Genomic DNA, 21,147 nt, shown 5'->3' with positions numbered 1-21,147 from the left:
AAGTCTGCGTGCTCCACTTCGGTGGCCCAGGGTTTGCAGGTTCAGATCCTGGGCACAGACATACACACCACTCATCAAGCCATGCTGTGGTGGCATCCCAGATAGAAAATAGAGGAAGATTGGCACAGCTGTTAGCTCAGGGCTCATCTTCTTCAACAAAAAGAGGAAGACTGGCAACGGATGTTAGCACAGGGCCAGTCTTCCTCACATCCACATACAAAAATACTGGTGAGCATTCCCATGAAATGTCCATAACCCTATCCAATTAGTTATACCTATGAACTAACTGAGTTACCAGAGTCAAGTGACTTGAAAACTCATTTATCTCCTATTTTATTCATACATTCAGTCATGGAACTCAGTTTGCCATCAGAGTCTGTTGAAGCCAATTTTAGCTTTTGAGTTTCTTTTTTGAGCTAACTCTTTGTAAGGATTGATAGTTTATGACTTTTTTTCTTCCTTAGAAGAATTTTTTTCTTCCAAAGAAAAAGGAAAAATTGTTTATTCTTATAATAGAATAAAACTGATTCTTTCAATTACCATTGGGTCTGTTGAAAACTTTTATAAATCTGAGATACATTATGGGATCTTAGCTTTCCTGTATCTTAAAGCATTTCACTATTTTATCATTATTCGTCAGTTACTTCCAACTATGCTAGAAGACTAAAATAATATGAAAATATAAAAGAATAAAATAGCCTAGAAGAATGATGCAATAGGAAATAAATCATCACTATTATATCATCCTTCATTCTTCTTATTGCATTGCCCAGTGTCTTGCATCATCTTTCCAGAGGCATAAAGAAGTCTGCAAACACCATCTTTGTAGTTTTTTGTTGTTGTCATTATTTTTTAAGCTTATAAACCTTAACACTATTGCCATTTTGGGCCAAATAATTCTTTGTTTGTAGGGGCTATCCTGTGCATTACAGGATGTTTAGCAGCATTTCTGGCCTCTATCCACTAGATTCCAGTAGCACCACCACCAAAGTTGTGACAGTCAAAAGTGTATCCAAAAAATATCAAAGGTCCCTGGGAGGTAGAGAGGACAGAATCACCACAGTTGAGAACTACTACTCCAGACTCTAATGGTGATGGTGAAATTGATCATGTAAGTGGAATATAAGATGGAAATATCCTGTGCGAATTTCCTTAAACTCAAGAAACAATGAGTGAACAATACATTTGCAAGGACAAAAAGAAAATATGATATTCACATTCAGTTAGTCATTCAACAGGAATGACTTCATCACACAATATTTTTTGATAAGACTCTGGACCACACCTTATCTTTTGCTGTGTTCTTTCCATCTTTTATGATGTTGTGCACCAAAATTTACTTGATACACTTTCTAAGCTGATAAATGCTGAAGGCAGGTGTTTATACAAAGATAACTGGAAGGCAAAAGGTGATGTAGAAATTTTAAAAATCCTTGGATTGATTATTCTGATTGATATCTATAAGTATAAAAATAGAAATGTTCTGCAATTATGAAGCAAAGGAGATGGCTGTCTTCTCTTCAACCAAATTACGAGCCATCAAAGTTTTCAAAAGCATTGCATTTTGACAATATAAGTGCAAGAACAAAAACCAGAAGTAAGGATAAGCTAGAACTTATTAGATATGTATTTGAAATCTGGAGTCAGTATTTACAAGGTGGATATGTTTCTGGCTCAGACATGACAGTTGATGAGCAAGCTGTTAGTGGCCTTCAAAGGATGTTGTCCATTTTGGATTATAAATTTGGTTTTAGTATGTTTAAATTCTTATTAACATGTCTGCTAAAATTATTTTTTATCATCGCTTTATTCTCTAGATTATTTTATATTAATAATATAAACAAAAATAAGTAAATAATATAAAAGAATTAAGAGTCCATTGGTGGGCCAGCCTGGTGGCCTAGTGGTTAAGTTTGGCACAGTCTGCTTTAGCGGCCCAGATTCCATTCCCAGGTGTGGACCTATGCCACTGGTCTGTCAGCGGCCATGCTGTGGTGGCAGCTCACATACAAAAAGAGGAAGATTGGTAGCAGTTGTTAGTTCAGGGCGAATCTTCCTCAGAAAAAAAAGAGTCCATTGGGCCCAGATGATGGTAATGACTACTTTTTCTGGTGAATTGAGGATTAAGTATTTATTATCTCTTACATGAACTATTGCAATAGCCTCCTCACTAACTGGTCTCCCTCCTTCCACAGAGGAGCCAGAATAATCTTTATGAAACATAAATTAAATCATGGTATTCATCCTTTAAATACTTTTCACTAAAAATAAAATTCAAACCTTTTCCCTTGACCTGCAGATTTGACATGCTCTGAACATGACCTGCTGTCACTCCTCCCTCACCTACTGGGCTCCAGACTCACTGGCTTCCTCCTGCTCCTCCTTCACACCAAACTTGTTTTCTCCTTGGGGCACTCACTCACACTGTTTCCTCCATCTGCAGCAGTCTTCTCTGAGCTTAGTGTGGATGGTTCTTTCTTGTCATTTGGGTCACAAATTAAATATTACCTTCTCAGAGGCCATTTCTGAACACCCAGTCTAAAGTAGCCACTCAGTCATTCTCTGTCACATCACCCAGCGTATTTATGTCGACTCTCCAATATTTTTCTTATTTGTTCATTTAATTTCCCACTATAATGGAGGCCCTGTTAGTGCAGGGTGTTTTACTATTTTATGACCCCAACAGTAAGAATAGGACAAGGCACTAAGTACATGTTTTAATAAATATTTGTTGAATGAATATGTGCCAGTAATATTTCTTTATGCTGTTGAATAAATTAACAATGTTTTAATGTATAGAAACCAAGTAGCATGGATGTCTGCTTTTAACCATTAGGAATATGTGTAACCTATTCTAAGAGGTGTGTATTTGTTTTGCATAATACATTAATATGCATTCATAATTATTCATTATGCAGTTAATATATCTATATTTAAAGGGAATAAATACATTACTTGGAATCTTGAGATTATACCAAAAGTGATGATGTTTTCTTTTTAGTTTCCTAACATTCAGGGTACAGTGTTTTAATGGGGGTGTTTCTTTTCCTTTTTCCCCTTAATTTTACTTTTCAAATTTGAAAGCTTTGCAGTGATTATAAGGATGTACGCAGGCAAAGATTATGAAAGAATTTACATTTTTATTTTATTATTTTATTATTTCTCATTCTCTTATTCCAGATACATTAGCAGATTAGTTAATAGGATACTAGGAAGGGGCTCATCAGGAAGAAAAGTAAATTATTCACTGCTACCCCTTAGTGTCCCAGTCTGGTCTTATCCCTGACTGACTTTGGCAGTTACTGTTCTGTGGTTGGTGGTTATTGGATTTATCTTAAGTTGGTTCTTCCCTATCCCCAAAAATAAAGTCTTGCCATGAGAATAAGCTGTTTCACAACAGTTAAGCAATATAAGGTTTACTGACAATTAATTTTCTTTTTTCATAGATCACTCATGAATCCAGGGGGGGAAATATGGCAAAGAAAATCATATAAGATATTACTTTATTTTACAGAGTAACAGACTAGCTAGAGACAACGAATTAAGAGAAAATGATAAAGAACAGCTCCGAGCAATTTGTACACGAGATCCTCTATCTGAAATCACTGAGCAAGAGAAAGATTTTCTGTGGAGCCACAGGTAAGTTTTAAGGCGGAGAATCTTTCTTTCTTCTATTACAGAGGAAAGAACTGACTTTGGCTGATCTTGCCATGTTTCTGCCGTACCTTTTAGAGTAAAGAAAGCATAATTTACATGACTTTTTTGTTATAAACATTATCCTTTTCAAAAATGTGAATGTGGATCAATATTTCTAGAAAATCATGCTTCATCGGGACTAACCTTGCTTGTTGCAAGCTTTTTTTTAAATTCTAAATCCCTCATACGACTTTTTTTTAGGATTTGGTTGTTTTTTGTTTGTGTTTTTAAATACAAGATCCAAAAAAAGTACCCAGTAGCTTTAGATCAATTTAGTTGTGGTTTACTTGGTCTAGATATTTCAAGTTTTAGGAGTTCCTTTCATTTGTTTTTCTTACATTTCCTCAAAGTAATAATGTAATACCTTATTTTCACTTATGAAGAAATTATCCTACAACTTGTAAGTGTACACTAGTTTATTTAAATAAAGCAGTTGCAGTACATTTCTGCAGAAAGTTCATTAAAACATAAATTTTACCCAGTAACCACAGTAGAGGTTGTAACTCTTCTCGTGGTTCATGTTGAATAAGTAGGTGAATAATAGGAGCTATATAAAAGAGTATTATAACATAAATTCATAATTTTTCCTAAGTATCTGACCTCCGTTTGGATTTTCCTTTTGTCTTTCATGCCATTTCAACTGTGTCTTAAGTATATATGTACATGTATATACAACTGTAGTGTTAAACACTGATTTCTTTTGATTTTTCAGAAGGCTAGTAATGGTAAGAAGTTTTAAAAATATTTGGAACCTCTTAAAGATTGCAGTTGAAAATTTAGACATCTAGGCCTTTTGAATAACACACAAGAATGTTTTTTATTTTGTTTTGTCTTTTCCACACAGACACTATTGTGTAACTATCCCTGAAATTCTACCCAAATTGCTTCTGTCCGTTAAATGGAATTCGAGAGATGAAGTAGCTCAGGTAAATGCGTTTGAGATTTCTGAGTAACTGTGGCACAGATTTGGTGTGTCGCTCAAATTGTTTTCTCTCAGAAAGTCTGCATAAGTATAAGAGATGAAATAGTATGTTTTAAACTAATTAATAATGGTAATATAGTAGAGAAAAATATTGTTCACACCACTTCCACTGATAAAATTAATTAGAACTAAAAATATTAAGCACTGAATTCATAAGGGGGAACTTTTATCTAAACTAATTTTAAAATAAGAAATTAAAACAGTGTCTTAGAGGGTTCATTCACAACTATCTTTGCTTTTTAAATATGATTTATTATCTTTTTCAAACACAGATGTACTGCTTGGTAAAAGATTGGCCTCCCATCAAACCTGAACAGGCTATGGAGCTTCTGGACTGCAATTACCCAGATCCTATGGTTCGAAGTTTTGCTGTTCGATGCTTGGAAAAATATTTAACAGATGACAAACTTTCTCAGTACCTAATTCAGCTAGTGCAGGTAAAATAATGTAAAGTAAAAAAATGGTGTTTTATTTTAAATCCTTGCAACTTCCAAAGCCTACTGTATTAACTGGTTTTATGCTTTTTTAAAAATCAGTTTTATTACCAGTCGTATCTACTTTCTTTCTAAAAAATTTCTTTAAATCCAGCCATGCAGAAACTGACCCCAGTTGATGTAGAGTTTTTTTTTATGTTTGTTTGTTTTTAATCACATAGGTCCTAAAATATGAACAGTATTTGGATAACCTGCTTGTGAGATTTTTACTCAAGAAAGCATTGACTAATCAAAGGATTGGGCACTTCTTCTTTTGGCATTTAAAGTAAGTCAAATTATTTTCCCATTTAATTATTTAGATATGTATTACTTACTTTCTTTACAGATGTATAAATATGTGTTACTTATAAACTGTTGTTTTTGTTTGGAAGTTTTCCATTCTGAAAGTATATTGTACCAGTGATGAGCCTCCCTCAGCTTTTTCTCTTTAACATTAAATAAGCAGTAAAATTCAAAACTGAATTTTATGCAGGAATGAGAGCTGAAATACTTTTAAAGATTTTGAATCTACTTTAAGCAAAGTAAAATTTGCTAGATCTAGATAAATGTTGCTGTTGGTTTCACTGTATGTGTGGATTAAAATACCCCAAAATAAAGAAAAAAAATCTTGCCTTGGAATTCAGAACAATAATAATAAAATCCCAAGTTTCCTACTAGAAAAAAAGCTAATTAAAAATAAAAAGTATGGGCCGGCCCTGTGGCTTAGCAGTTAAGTGCGTGCGCTCCGCTGCCGGCGGCCCGGGTTCGGATCCTGGGTGCGCACCGACGTACTGCTTCTCCGGCCATGCTGAGGCTGCGTCCCACATACAGCAACTAGAAGGATGTGCAGCTATGACATACAACTATCTACTGGGGCTTTGGGGGAAAAATAAATAAATAAAAATTAAAAAAAGTAAAAAATAAAAAGTATTTTGCAGAATATGATCTGTCTAATGCTCAAAGTTAGAGGTCATAAACTATGCATTTTTTCTAAATTTAGAAACAGATCTCTAATATGATTTTTGAAATGTTAAAATAAGTCAAAAATGGAATCTAGAAGCTAGGTTTAAAATAACTTGAATTCAGAGACAGCATAGAAAAGGGACAGGTATGCCAGAAGAGTCAAATAGTACTCACTGAACTCTTTGCTCCCTCCATATTCATTTTATTATTTTTGTGCCTAATTTCCCTTTTTTCATGTACATATATCTTGTGCTGAGATTAGTAAATGAAAAGTAGTTGAAATAAACCTAAAATCTAGTTTATTAAATTTACGTTTCCAGGAACTACCTGAAACTCTTGATTGTTTTACTTCTAAATGATAGGTTTTAAATCATTTTATTGTTAGTATGATTATAACATTCATTGGATTTAGAAAATAGGTTTTCTTATTTTCTTAAAAAGATTCTATGTATAACTCATTTAAGGCTATATATTTATTTATGTTTTAATCTTGCACTGTTCTTTTAGATCTGAAATGCACAATAAAACAGTTAGTCAGAGGTTTGGCCTGCTTTTGGAGTCCTATTGTCGTGCATGCGGAATGTATTTAAAGCACCTGAATAGGCAAGTTGAGGCTATGGAAAAGCTCATTAACTTAACTGACATTCTCAAGCAAGAGAAGAAGGATGAAACACAAAAGGTATGTGACTCTTTGGTTTGTTTTTGAGACTCTCTTCATTGCAATGGGGCAGGGTTATTTGAGAGATTATGGGCCTTAGAATCAAGCAGATTAGGATTTGAATCCAAGCTCTCATCCAACTTCTAAGCTGGAGTTTTCATATCACAGGTTGGCTATGATACAATGGATGAATTAGAAACATGAAATTCATTACTGAGATCACTATTGGCTTAAATAGGATTCTGATAGGAAACAAAAATTGCAGTTGTAGGAACAAAGGCAGTTACTTTGAGTGGTTTCATGTTTTATCATAACAATGATAAAGTGTAGGAAGTAGTGTGCTAACATTAAGGTTGATAGTGATAGAAAAAGAAATGCCTTTACATGAGCAAGAGCTGCCCTAGTCAGTGATGACTAGATTTTCTAGCTGCTCACTTATATACATAGTAAGAAAAAAAACCACAAAACTTTGTTATTCAAATTCCAACATGAAAATTAATTTATTATGAATTCCTAGTGGCTAACTTTCCTGACTCACATTTTATATTTTCGCTAGATGGAGGTTTCCTAGAATGAAGTGGCAGTTATTGCCTCATAGCTCAGCAGTCTGGCTCTGGTTTGAATTGATTTAAAAAGGATGTTTCTTCACTATAGACTAGAACCTGAGTTTAGTCTGAAACTTAGTGTAACAAATGTCCTTACAAGTCCTTTTCCCAACAATTTCTTTTAGCCTCACTAGACCTTGAAAAAGGTAAAATCCCAACAGAGAAAGAGTAAATGTGTTTTCTGAAAAGCTTAAAGGTAAGGTTATTAAGCTAAGCTAACATGATGTCTCCACAGTTTTTCCTCTACAACAAAGGTCAGCAAACTTTTTCTTAAAATGCCAGATAGTAAATATTTTAGACTTTGCAAGTTTTGTGATCTCTGTTGTAACTCCTCAACTCTGCTATTCTAGTGTGAAAGCAACCAATATCTAAAGGAATGGGCATGCCTGCATTGCAGCACAATTTGATTTACAAAAACTGGCAGCTGACCTGCAGGCCATAGTTGGCGGAGCCTTGCTCTAGAGCCAAAACATTGCCTCTGTCAGCATGCAGAGTTCTCACAGGAAGGTGCACAGTGCTGTCACTCTTGCCTCTCTGCCCGAGTTGTGCTGCTCTGTGTTACAGAAACCCTTCTAATTAGAATACAGCCAATCCAAGATATGGATTCCAAGACTACAAAACACTAAGTTCCCAGTGTGTAAAAGAGATTACCAGTTAGTTTTACCTTTTATGAAATCAATTTCAACCATGATTATGCTTATTTATCAGGTACAGATGAAGTTTTTAGTTGAGCAAATGCGGCGACCAGATTTCATGGATGCTCTACAGGGCTTTCTATCTCCTCTAAACCCTGCTCATCAACTAGGAAATCTCAGGTAAGGTACTTTATTATTGGAAGTTTTATTGATATATTTAAACAAGATTCTTTCTGGAGAAAATCTTGAGAAAAGTCAAAATGTCTGTTATAATTAGAATGTTAAGTTATATATGCTTCCCTCTCCCATTCTCCTACCCTGCAAAATAAGAGTAGTAAAATTTTAAGTTCAGAACTGTATTTATTCAGAATGAGTTTTTACTACTTTAATAATAGTTTCTATGGCCAGAACTTCTGGAATCACAGGATAAGAAATGGAATGTAATATCTATAAAACTAATGATTTGTCCCTATATTTGTTGAAAAATCATATGCTATTATATAAGAAATTTTTAAGCTTAATATTTATTTTCTCTTTATACTCCCCTAGAAATGAATTCATAAATAAAATTGAGTAGAAAGTTTAAAATTTTTATAACACTTCAAAAAGCTATACTGTATATGTATATATAAAATAAATTTGAGGGCAAAAAGAATAACAAAGCTAAGGTACCTAGTAAAGTTTTTAACTATTTTAAAGGCTTGAAGAGTGTCGAATTATGTCCTCTGCAAAAAGGCCACTATGGTTGAATTGGGAGAACCCAGACATCATGTCAGAGTTACTCTTTCAGAACAATGAGATCATCTTTAAAAATGGGGATGGTAAGAAAGAGTATTAATGAACTTATGATGCATGAATTTAGCTATCTTTTTAAACACAGGATATTTATGAACCATGAAGACTGTTGGAAGCCATTTAAGGAATACACATGCAGTAAAATATACAATATTAAGCAAATGTCTTAACCTTTAGAATATGTATGTATAATTATTGAAAAGAAAAGAAGTACTAGGTTTAGAATCAGAAGATCTGAAATCAGTTTCTAACTCTTATTTGCTTAGCTGTGTGAGTATCCATTTATTCCATGAATATTTGATGTGCTAGGCCCTGGGGTTGTAAGAATACACAAAAACAGAATCCCTGCCCTCTTGGAGCTTACAGTCTAACAGGGAAAAGGGAGACATTAAACAAATAATTACAAAAATAAAATTACAACCGTGGTACAAAGGAAAAGTGTAGTCTGCTAAGGAATCATATAAAAGAAGGTCCTAATTTACTTGGAGAACAGGCTATGGCTAGTATATAAAGTACACTTTATATACTAAAAAATGTATCATTGATGGGTTTCCATTGGGAAATGACATCTTAGCACTAAATTCTGTTAATCCCAATATTTTAATATAAACGTTCAAATTTAAGGATTCAGAAAAATAAGTACTCTAAATATTTTAATATAAAATTTTTATGAAATAACATGCTACCTTATCCTACATTGTTCTACAGATGTGTTTATGCAGATACTTTAGAAATGGGTTAAAGAATCAGAATATTGCTTCCTTATAGATTATTTGGAAGAGTAAATATAGCTCTATTTATTTTCTGTGTGAAAACAATGTGATGACATGGTACCCAAATTTGCATTTGTGGCATTAAGTGGTGGTATGTATTATTTGAATTTCAGATTTACGGCAAGATATGCTAACACTTCAGATTATTCGCATTATGGAAAACATCTGGCAAAATCAAGGTCTTGATCTTCGGTAGGTAACCAATAAAGCAACCTGTATGTTGCAAGTTATTCTGAAAATAAACTATTAGTAAATATTAATTTATAGAAACATATATCTATAAAGAATGTATGGAATAGTAATTAACACTAGTTGATTACACTGTAGTACTTTCATTTGTCCTCCTCTTCCTTGGCTTAGAATAGCTAATAAGATTCGGCTAGGTAAGAAGAGCTATCTCTGATAAACTGGCAAAGACTCTGCTCCTGCCTCCAGAGTGTCACTATTTAGGAACAAGACATAGGAGACACAAAAGGCCCCTGTGTTCATTCAGAAGTTAAGAGTTTAAAAAGAAAGTTTCTTTCATAATATAAATTTTCTAATTCTAAGACTTTATAAATCCTCTAATCTTGAATCAATTTTGCAGCAAAATTTTTGACAGCAACTAATCTTAAATAAGGTTTTTGCCATTCTTTTGGTTTCTGCCCAACCTTCCACAATTATCAGTATTATCTCCAAGGTTCCTCTTATGATTCATCTTCTTCTAGTCATTTTTGTTTCTAATAGTTTTTCCTTCTCTTACTCGTCTCCTTGCAAATCCGGATTCATTCAAAGGTACTTTTGTCTGTAAGTGAGCATAGGAGTCAACTCTAGCTGCAACAGCAGAGTGGATTAGGGTCTTATTTGTATGGCTTTTCAAGATTAAGAGCAGCCAGTATATGAAAATGTATCGGTGACAAATGTTGTAGAACCCTTCTGTTGCAAAGAAGAAAAATGAACATCTCAAATAACTACTAAGGCATAAAATTAAGTCATCAACTTCAAATTCTTAACACCTGATTCTTTGCTTAATTCCTGCTGCTTTCCAAAAACAATTAATGTTATGCAAATCAAGTTTCCCTTTTTGGTATCACTCCCTGTGTCGTGAGAGATCACGTGCCACTACTATTACCACCCCTAGGGGAGTAGAGTACAAAAGAGAATGCAGAACCAGGCATAGGAGAGAAAAGGATTTAACTATATAACTCTGGTAATTACAATATTTAATTATAAATTAGTGGCTGTGCGAAAAAGCATCTAAAATTAAGCTAAGTCATTGGAAAGTAAGTTGGATCTTTGGAAAGTTCTTAAGTCTTATAATATTTTCTAAATATTTTTCTTTTAACTTAAATAAATTTAAGTAAAAATTTTTATTTAAAGTCTAATTTTAAATAAAAAGTTAAGTAAAATGATAGCATTTTTATTTATACTTGGCAAAACTTAGATTCAGGTTTATTATAACTCTGCTTGTTTTTTTTTTTTTAATAACAAGCCTTATTAGGACTGTGTGACTCTTTAAACTATGAGCATGTTCAACAGTAGTAAAATTATAATGTAAAATGAGAGAATGGGCAGGAGTATAACCTTAAGAAATTCCTGTATTTACCAGGGCAGGTAGAAGAAAAGATTCCATAAGAGAAATGGTTGAAAGCGTAGGAGGCACAGAGCAAATGATTCATAGAACCCAAAAGGGAAGAGAGATTCACAATTTATAGTGTCAGATGCTTCAGGGGGTTTAAGGGTATAAGGACTATGGAAAAGCCCTTGGATTTGATGGTTCATGATTAGCTTTAAGAAGAGTTGAGTCAGTAGAGTGGTAGGCGTAGAAATTAGGCTACAAGGAATTAAGTGAGAAAATGAAAATAAGTGTAGACTGTTACTCTTTTAGGAATTTCAGAAGTAAAGGAAAAGTGGAAAGAATGGACAGTAGCTTATGAGAACAACAGAGCATGAAAAACCACCCTTTAGTACTTATGTGCCAGTTGGGGTGGTAGGTTCTTTTTTTCATTCTCTCTGAATCCTCACATCTCCACCCTTGACTACATGTCCTCCTTAATATTCTGTGATGAATGGGAAGTACCCATAAAGCACTTCTGCTGCATATCAAAGTCTGGTTGTGTCAAGGAAAAACGTTTGTGGGTTATTTGAGTTGTGAGGTGAACTACCTGCTTTTTTCAGCGAACATCTTTTTTACTTAATAAATAATAGACAAGCTATGGTTAACCAGACATGGCTGTTTGGCAGCCATTTTCTTGAAAATGAACAATATGAGCCTCTCTGCTCAAGGAGAATAACTGACAGTATTCGTTGTCAATGATAAAATTTGAGCTTTCAAGCAAAAATTAGAATTTTGAAAAACTAGTATCCACTGCTGTGAGCATAATAGCTTCTCCCAAAGTAAAGACTTTTCTGATGAGATCAGTGGTATTGTTAACAATTGTGATTCTTTAGTTGGTATAATGAAAAATATCAACATTTGAAAGATCACCATAACTCAGTGAAATAATACCTTCCAAATGACCAATACAGGATATTATAGTCATATATGGGTAAAGTTCTATTCAGAGGCAAGATAGACAAATGCATTTTAATGTAACAGAGGATGAAAAGTTTATTTATATGGTTTCAGATTCTATATTGCAACTTGAGAAATTCTCTCTTGTCAAATTTTGGAATAGTGTCCAAGGCAAATATCTACAGTTAACTGAGAAAGTGATTACAGCACTCCTCCTCTTTCCCTACATGTCTGTGTAAGGCCGGATTGTCTTCATACGCTTCAGTTAAAACATTGCCTTAGATTGAATACAGAAACATATATGAGAATCCTGCTCAGTATTATTAAGCCAGACACCTCACTAAGTTTTTCTTTTAAATATAGGGTTTTTTGTTTCATAAATGATGTTATTTATATTACCATATAATAGTTTATTATCTTTAAATGAATTAATAAATGCTTTAATTTTTTACTTTCTCCCTTTTAATTTCTCATATCAATAGATATAAACCACATAAAAATAAAAGCTCTTTGGTGTCCTCAATAATTTTAAGACTATAAAGGTGTCCTGAGACCATAAATTTGAGAACCGCTGCCCTAAAGTATTATTTAAGTGTCAGTTAAACATCTTTAAATTCGCCCATATTTTTAAAGTCCTAAGTGTTTATAAAATTTTAATTGCCACAATAAATTTCTTAATGCTTTTCTAAATACAATTAAATAGTTTAGGTTGAAGGTTGAAATTAGTTGAAGGTTATAATAAATGATGGCAGATAATTTTGAGGATTTTTCTAGGAATATTTGTCATAGTATAATAAAAGAAAATTAAAATTAGGTTAAGGGAGTAAAGGTCATGCATGACAAATTTGCAAATACAATATTCCTGTGTTAGCCTGTTAAAATATTTGCTATTTCAAAGTTCCATCATTTAGGGCCAGCCCCGTGGCTTAGCGGTTAAGTGCGCATGCTCCGCTACTGGCGGCCCGGGGTTCGGATCCCGGGCGCACACCGACGCGCTGCTTCTCCGGCCATGCTGAGGCCGCGTCCCACACACAGCAACTTGAAGGATGTGCAACTATGACATACAGCTATCTTCTGGGGCTTTGGGGAAAAAAAAGGAGGGGGACTGGCAATAGATGTTAGCTCAGAGCTGGTCTTCCTCAGCAAAGAAGAAAAAAAGAAAAAAAGAGGATTAGCGTGGATGTTGGCTCAGGGCTGATCTTCCTCACAAAGTTCCATCATTTAATCGCAAATGTCTTGATCCTTTTTCAGAATGTTACCGTATGGTTGTCTGTCAATTGGTGACTGCGTGGGACTTATTGAGGTGGTGAGAAATTCTCACACTATTATGCAAATTCAGTGCAAAGGTGGCTTGAAAGGTGCACTTCAGTTCAACAGCCACACGCTACATCAGTGGCTCAAAGACAAGAACAAAGGAGAAATGTGAGTTTTCTTCCTCTGTTAATCTAAGTTTTTGTTAGACAAGTCTTTTAATGGTTGTGTGTATTTCTCTGAGTTAGACTAGAGAAAACAATTGTACTTACTTTGGAAAGAAATGTATTCAACCTTTGAAATATTTGAGATTATTGTGTTTAAATGATCAGAATTGCTTATAATTTGGTGAAATCATATACATTCAACGTAGGTATTAAAATGTGTTTTTATTATTGCTTATTCTTTTTTAAAAAATTAACATTGCACATTCAAAATTTTACTTGATGAGAAAAAAATTTATTTTAATGACATGATAAGTATTTTTTCACTATAATAAGAATTATGCTTTGGTCAAAGAATAACTAGAAATTTCCTTGGAAACCCTTGAAAAGTTCAGAATCTCAAAATTCCTCAGATCTTTGGACATAATTACTTCCTTCCCTTAATGTCAGTGATTGTTTTCATTGTTTTAATACAGACTTTGACCATCTTTTCCCAGTTTGGACTGGATCACTCTTTATTTCCACACTACTGATAAGGTGTTTATTTCTTCTTTGTAGATATGATGCAGCCATTGATCTGTTTACACGTTCTTGTGCTGGGTATTGTGTTGCTACCTTCATTTTGGGAATTGGAGATCGTCACAATAGTAACATCATGGTTAAAGATGATGGACAAGTAATAGCTTTCTCTTTTTAAAATGTTTTGGCATTCTTCAATGTATTAATTCAGGATATTGCATTTCTGCATTTGTCAAACTATAATATAATTTCTTATTTTTGAAAGCTGTTTCATATAGACTTTGGACACTTTTTGGATCACAAGAAGAAAAAATTTGGTTATAAACGAGAGCGTGTACCATTTGTTTTGACACAAGATTTCTTAATAGTGATTAGTAAAGGAGCCCAAGAATGCACAAAGACAAGAGAATTTGAGAGGTAAGCTCAAGAAATCAAAAGTACATAATAAAGAATTCTTGCTACTCTATCAAAAACAATTGATATTTTTCAAGCAATTTAAAATAATACATGAGGGCCGGCCCCATGGCTTATCGGTTAAGTGCGTGCGCTCCACTACTGGCGGCCCGGGTTCGGATCCTGGGCGCGCACCGACGCACCGCTTCTCTGGCCATGCTGAGGCCGCATCCCACATACAGCAACTAGAAGGATGTGCAACTATGACATAGAACTATCTGCTGGGGCTTTGGGGGAAAAAAAAAGGAGGAGGATTGGCAATAGATGTTAGCTCAGAGCCAGTCTTCCTCAGCAAAAGAAAGAGGAGGATTAGCATGGATCTTAGCTCAGGGCTGATCTTCCTCACAAAAAATAAATTAATTAATTAATTAATTAAATAAAATAATACATGTTGTATTAACATTATAGCATAAACTGAATATTTTAATATATTTGTTTTTATTTATTTATTGTATAATGCTGTGAAGAAAATGGAAAGAAAAACCAACTTAATTTATTTAGTCAATTAAGTCCTAAAAAGAAAGTGATCCTTAAACTTCATAATACATTAAAAGTTTTTATTTAGTGCAGTTTAAATAGTTGGACTCCACCTTCTCTCTATTGACAAATAATGTATAGTGCTTAAGAGAACATTTTTTAATTTGAGGAATTCAGTCAACTATAATTACCGTGTTTATTCACAATTTTTCTTGCCACCTTATGGTATATCATTAGTCTATCTTAAACCTTAAAGTACTTTTAAAAACCTTTTATAAAATTCCATTTTATCTGTAACTCAATCCTGGCCCTGCCTAAATCCTAATGGCTTTAGTGTGGACCAATTCATACATTTAATAAATCCTTATTAAACTCCTAATGTACCAGGCATTAATCTAGGTGCTGGTGATAAGGCAGTAAACAAAGTCCTTATGGACTCACAGAGTTTACATTCTAGTGTGGGGTAAAGGGAATAGAAAGTGTTGGTAAGGGGAGTGGGGAGAGGAATGCTATTTTTTATAGGTTTGTCCAAGAAGGCCTCTCTCCTGATGTGCGATTTGAGCAGAGACCTGAAGGTGTTAATGCCATTTGCTCCATACTGACCAAGCTATTCTCATTACTTATAGGTTTCAGGAGATGTGTTACAAGGCTTATCTAGCTATTCGGCAACATGCCAATCTCTTCATAAATCTTTTCTCAATGATGCTTGGCTCTGGAATGCCAGAACTACAATCTTTTGATGATATTGCATACATTCGAAAGACCCTAGCTTTAGATAAAACTGAGCAAGAGGCCTTGGAATATTTCATGAAACAGATGAATGATGCACACCATGGTGGATGGACAACAAAAATGGATTGGATCTTCCACACAATTAAGCAGCATGCTTTGAACTGAAATGATAACTAAGAAACTGAAAGCTCAATATCTGGATTCTATACTGCACTGTTAATAACTGTCAACAGGCAAAGACTGATTGCATAGGAATTGCACAATCCATGAACAGCATTAGAATTTACAGCAAGAACAGAAATAAAATACTATATAATTTAAATAATGTAAACGCAAACAGGGTTTGATAGCACTAAACTAGTTCATTTCAAAATTAAGCTTTAGAATAATGCGCAATTTCATGTTATGCCTTAAGTCCAAAAAGGTAAACTTTGAAGATTGTTTGTATCTTTTTTTAAAAAATGAAACAAAAAAACCCCAAAATATATAGAAATGATGGAGAAGGAAAAAGAATGATGTTCTTTTTTTGTCTTGCAAATGTTCTATGTTTTAAAATGTGGACACAACAAAGTCTATTATTGCATTAGGTCCAAGTAAACTGGAGTTTAATGTTAAATTACATTAAGATTGGAAAATAATGAAAATTTCTTATTTTTCCATTGCTGTTCAATTTATAGTTTGAAGTGGGTTTTTTGACTCCTTGTTTAATGAAGAAACATGCTTGGGGTGGAAGGGACTCTTGAGATTTCACCAGAGACTTTTCCTTTTTAATAAATCAAACCTTTTGACAATTTGGGGTCATATCTGCAAAGTTTTGGAAGCTGTCACAAATGAGACCTGTTATAAAGTGGTGTTTTTAGGTTTTTTTCTGGACAGTATTTACAAGAATCTGATTCTTATTTCCCAGGGAAAATCTGGGCTCCCACAAAGTAAAATAATCATCATAGAGAAAGTATGAGCAGGAATAATTCTTGCTCCAGAATTGTACAGTATTCACCTTAGGTTGATTTTTTTTTTCCTCCTTTTGCAACTGAATTGAATACATTTTTCATGCATGTTTTCCAGAAAATAGAAGTGAGTATTAATGTTATTAAAAAGATTATTTTTTTTATTAAAGGCTATTTATATTATAGAACCTATCATTAATATATATTCTTTATTTACATGATCTGTCCCATAGTCATGCATTGTTTTGCACCCCAAATTTTTTATTGTTCGTAGCAGCTTGGTCAGCTTTTCTCTTGGTCTGTGGCAAGGCTCAGGCACTATCCCATTTCTACCAATGCTTAGTGTGTAACTACTTACGGAACACAGATTTAAGTTTATCCTCTTTCCTTTTATTTCTTTGATTTCACGTGAATCCCCCATCTTCTATCCTCTTTTATAGTTGAGAATACCTCAATCATATGAAATTATTTACCAAAATTAACACAACTTAGAGTATCTTCCTGATTGCTTAAACCCTCTACCGAGGTATGCTCATGAATAATACTTTATAATATGGGGGAATAGAAACCATGAACTTTTTATCTTTTTAGGCTATTTACCCAATATCGCAATAATACAAGTAGGACCTTAAACCATTTTAAGATCATGTCCCATTTCCAAGTGGTCAGGGTTCACTCTCCAACTTTATTAAATTGCATTTGAGCAAAGGATACATTCTTAAACATTTTGAAAAACATTAACCCAAGATGTAGGGGCTAATGCTAGTCATCACTCTAGAATCTGGTATTTTACTCAGTATTTGAAATGAATCATTAATGCCCTAGGAAATAGCTTTAGCAAATGTCCAGGTGCCACACCAGGAAAAGTGCAATAATTTACTGACAGTTTTCTAGATTAGGCATATGTTGGAATTCAACTTTTCTATAAAGAGTGCACATTGTATATTCTAGAAAAACAGCATCACTTAAAAAATATTCATTTATGAAATATCAGTTACCTCTAGTAGAAGTCTTGAATAGTGAACAAGGGACTCTAATACAAATACTCTTAATATTTGGCTATTTTAGAACCCTTAAAGGGCATAATTATTGAAGATTTAGGTACTTCACTAAAGCATGTATATAATATTGCCAACAAGAAAAATAAATTTGAAGATTAGGGGAACTTCTCTAAACTGTCTTTGGGAATAGTTAAGAATTTAAACTCTGTTTTAAGCAGGAAACCAGATAGATTCTTTTGCAGATATAGAAGATTTCATAACTTATTAAAACTTCATGATTAACATTTTGTGTCTTTTAGATATATTTAGTTAATACATAATAACATCCCAGTCTTTTCTATATCAGGGATTGATTACAGGAAAACTCAGTGAAATGGTACAAATCTGAAACTTTGATGGTAACTGAAGTTTTAACAGAGAACCGTGTTTTACCCAATGCCAAAAAAGCTTTGAGCTTTCTTGCACAAAATTTACACAACTTTTGCATTTTTCACACAAGTCCATATAGTCCCCTTCCGCTGGGCCCTGTTCCACCATTAAAACACGAGCCACATAGCTTATTTCATCATTATGTTTATTTTCAAAGGTTACAACCAAGTTAATTCTATTTGAAGAAGTATAGACAAATTTTATTAAGAATATGGATTAAATGATCTAGCTAAAAGCAACGTAAATTTTAAACAAATCTAAGCAGAGTTTAAGCAGACCACATTAAAAATAAGAAAAAAGGGACAGGTGGTGTTCAGAAGGCAAAGAACCAAAACTTGAATTAAATCTACATGGGGTGACTAAGATATGTTTCAAGTTAGTGATATATATAGCCGATTCCAAGTACTTCAGTATCAGAGGTCAAAATTGGTCAGTTCCTATGGCCAACCATCCTTGTCATTAAATATGGTTTAACTGACTATTGGCTCTACAATTTCATTTGGTCATTTGAGCAATATTTCCTTCAATGAATATTTTAGAGAAAGAAAAGCAGGGAAATAAAACAATTTTAAATACATTCTAGCAAGAAATAACTTTGAAAATCATGCTTTAAATTTTTATCATATTCTCAGCTATAGAAAATCGTTTATTTTGAAGATTTTTAGACTGCTGTTAATTTGAAATCTGTTAATCATATTGTGGAATTTGGTTTTTTAAAAAAGATGTTTCTAATTGGATTTTTTAAACAAGAATGGAATTCGGTCACTATTTTACGATAGACCCTAAGCTTTTTGTGGTTCTTAGTGTCCTCTGTAAAACTTAGTGTCAAAGTAATCAACTTTGAAGTTTTCCCTTCTAATCTGCTTTATATTACAAGCCCTTTAGAAAATGAGAACCTGGTGAATATATAATGAATTGTAAAATATTTTAATGTGTAACTTTTTCAACTGTGAAACTATGACTATTGGTTTTTTGATGAAAACAGCTGCTGATAAAGTATTTTGTGTAAAGTGTAGTTCTTATTAACTAGGAAAATAATCAATGACTTGATTAGAATGTATATACCACCTTGGATTTTATTTTAAATTGATTGGTGATTTTCACATAGGTAAAACACAGTCCATCTGTATTCTTTTTTCCATCAAAAATTGAGTAATTTGGCATTATAAAAAAATTATGAGCAGCCTGTCTATTTTAAGGGCACCATGGAAATTTCATAGCACATAAACTGGGATTTGTTTTTTAATGATTTTGTAATCCATTTAATTCATATTCTGCCCAATAGCCCATGCTTTCCAACTCTTGAAGAAATTTAATTTCCAGCATTATTTTAAAGCCAGCAGTTTAACTTTTTCTGAATAAGTTCTTTTTGTGTGTCTGTATAAACTGCAGACCTGGGCTGGACCCACACACTCAGAATCCACCTTAAAAATTGATTTTGATGTCCAAGACATCACTAAAATATTTCACTTTAAAGACCATATGTGGTGTTAATAGATTGTGGTGCTTCTACTATTTAGAAACAACTTTCGTACTGCAGATGTTTTTGAGAAGAGGGGAATGTGGAGAGAGGGGCAGAACAAGGAGGAGTTGTTTGAATGAATTACATTCTTCTTATCCATCCTGCTCAGATGGGGCACTAAGAGAAGACTGAAAGTTGTGAGAGTATATTGTGCATACCGTGAGGGAGTTAACTCTTCACCAAGGACGGGATTGTGAAGGCTGAACCATAAAATTCAGCATTGACAGGGTCCTCAGATAATAATTCTTGGTGACAGAGAATAATACAGCTGGGCTGTTTTTTAAAATATAAACACAAACCATTTTTATTTTTTAACTATTACATTAAAAGTTGTAAATGTATCTTACGTGCTATGGCCTGGGAAGCGTTTTTTCTTTTCTCTTAAAAGTTATTTTCACTTTCTGAAAAGATATATAGGGTTTAGCTCAAGATAACTATGGTCCTGATAAAATTGGATTGGTAACTCTACCTCAGAAGGTTAGTACGGAAAAAAATAGATGAGTCACAATTTAATACTTCAGGCTCTGATATTACAGAAATTTGCAGAGAACTGTATTTTAGATTTATAAAGTCAGAGTTGGCATGCCTTGTTTTTAATGGTGTTGAAGACATTAAGAAAATTCTTTGGTTAAAATTTAATCATTGCTCGAGCCATTTGGAAAAGGCTATATAGTGCCAGGAGGTTCATGGTACTAGATTCTTGAATTCGGCATTTGAAATTAGGTTTGTTCTCTTTTCTTCTTTATTAGTGAAATAGATGTGTGTATATTTCCACACATTTCTATTTGTATACATGCTGCTTGCTAGCCCTGGACAAGAGGCATATTTCATAAAAGGTGTAAACATCAAGGTTCTAAAGTTCAGAAGAGTTGAGAATTTATTAGGAGTTTCCCAAGTTGGGATGTTAGTTTTTAAATAAGCTTATTTCATTCAAGTATTCCACTTGATGAAGGTTTTGCACTTCCTTTTTATCAGTGTAGCACCATTCATCTTGCTTAGTTTTAGATATTAATATTACAGCCATGCTAGTTAGCATAAAGTGACAGGAGCCGAAAGGACATTTTCTGACTTAACTTTTACACAATTACATAGAGAGTTTTAGCAGGGAGAAAAAAAGTAGAATCAATCCATTGCACGTTTAGTGTAGTTGGGTAACTGAATTTTATTACCAACAGTAGACTCCATTCCTCACGTTGGTAAGTATGGAAAGAGTTTTTTAATGTGTTTTGTAAGCCAATTAAGTCTATGAATCTATCTGAAACCTTATTTAATCTGTCACTGCAATAATTTTGTGGTTATGCTAAGAGCCATGTATATTTTTAGGTGATTCTTATTTTTGTTAATCCTAGGTTAGCAAGGAGGCAGAAAACCATTGTTTTATATTTTCTCAAAATATCTTTAATAAGACTAAACTACTTAATTCTAGTATGAATTTCCAAATGTGGTCATCTATTGATTTTATAAGAAAAAGCCTCTTATCAGATTTAATTTATGCTCATAAGAGTGGTTGGAGAGCTTGGCCTTCCTCTGATTTCTAGAAATATTTTTGGCTATGGAACCTAAGTTTCAAATGCACTA

At 33.5% G+C, this 21,147-nt stretch overlaps 1 protein-coding gene across 1 annotated transcript in view; it reads left to right on the top strand.

Moving 5' to 3' along the window:
• PIK3CA (phosphatidylinositol-4,5-bisphosphate 3-kinase catalytic subunit alpha) overlaps positions 1–16,461 on the top strand; it is a 72,307-nt gene extending 55,846 nt beyond the window's left edge. Inside the window, exons 10-21 of the mRNA XM_087439985.1 lie at positions 3,515–3,639; positions 4,541–4,622; positions 4,951–5,115; positions 5,334–5,437; positions 6,622–6,793; positions 8,086–8,192; positions 8,712–8,833; positions 9,694–9,772; positions 13,326–13,496; positions 14,048–14,165; positions 14,274–14,425; positions 15,565–16,461. Of these exons, the coding sequence (XP_087296111.1) occupies positions 3,515–3,639; positions 4,541–4,622; positions 4,951–5,115; positions 5,334–5,437; positions 6,622–6,793; positions 8,086–8,192; positions 8,712–8,833; positions 9,694–9,772; positions 13,326–13,496; positions 14,048–14,165; positions 14,274–14,425; positions 15,565–15,835 (1,668 nt within the window). The 3' untranslated portion in view covers positions 15,836–16,461. The remainder of the gene's footprint in view (positions 1–3,514; positions 3,640–4,540; positions 4,623–4,950; positions 5,116–5,333; positions 5,438–6,621; positions 6,794–8,085; positions 8,193–8,711; positions 8,834–9,693; positions 9,773–13,325; positions 13,497–14,047; positions 14,166–14,273; positions 14,426–15,564) is intronic.
• The last annotated feature ends 4,686 nt before the right edge of the window (positions 16,462–21,147 follow it).

This window comes from Ceratotherium simum, chromosome 15, assembly GCF_057802395.1.
Source record: "Ceratotherium simum simum isolate JZ-2026a chromosome 15, ASM5780239v1, whole genome shotgun sequence".
Classification (NCBI taxonomy): Eukaryota; Metazoa; Chordata; class Mammalia; order Perissodactyla; family Rhinocerotidae; genus Ceratotherium; species Ceratotherium simum.
Note: the sequence above shows the minus strand (reverse complement) of the source record. Positions and strands in the feature narration are given on the sequence as shown.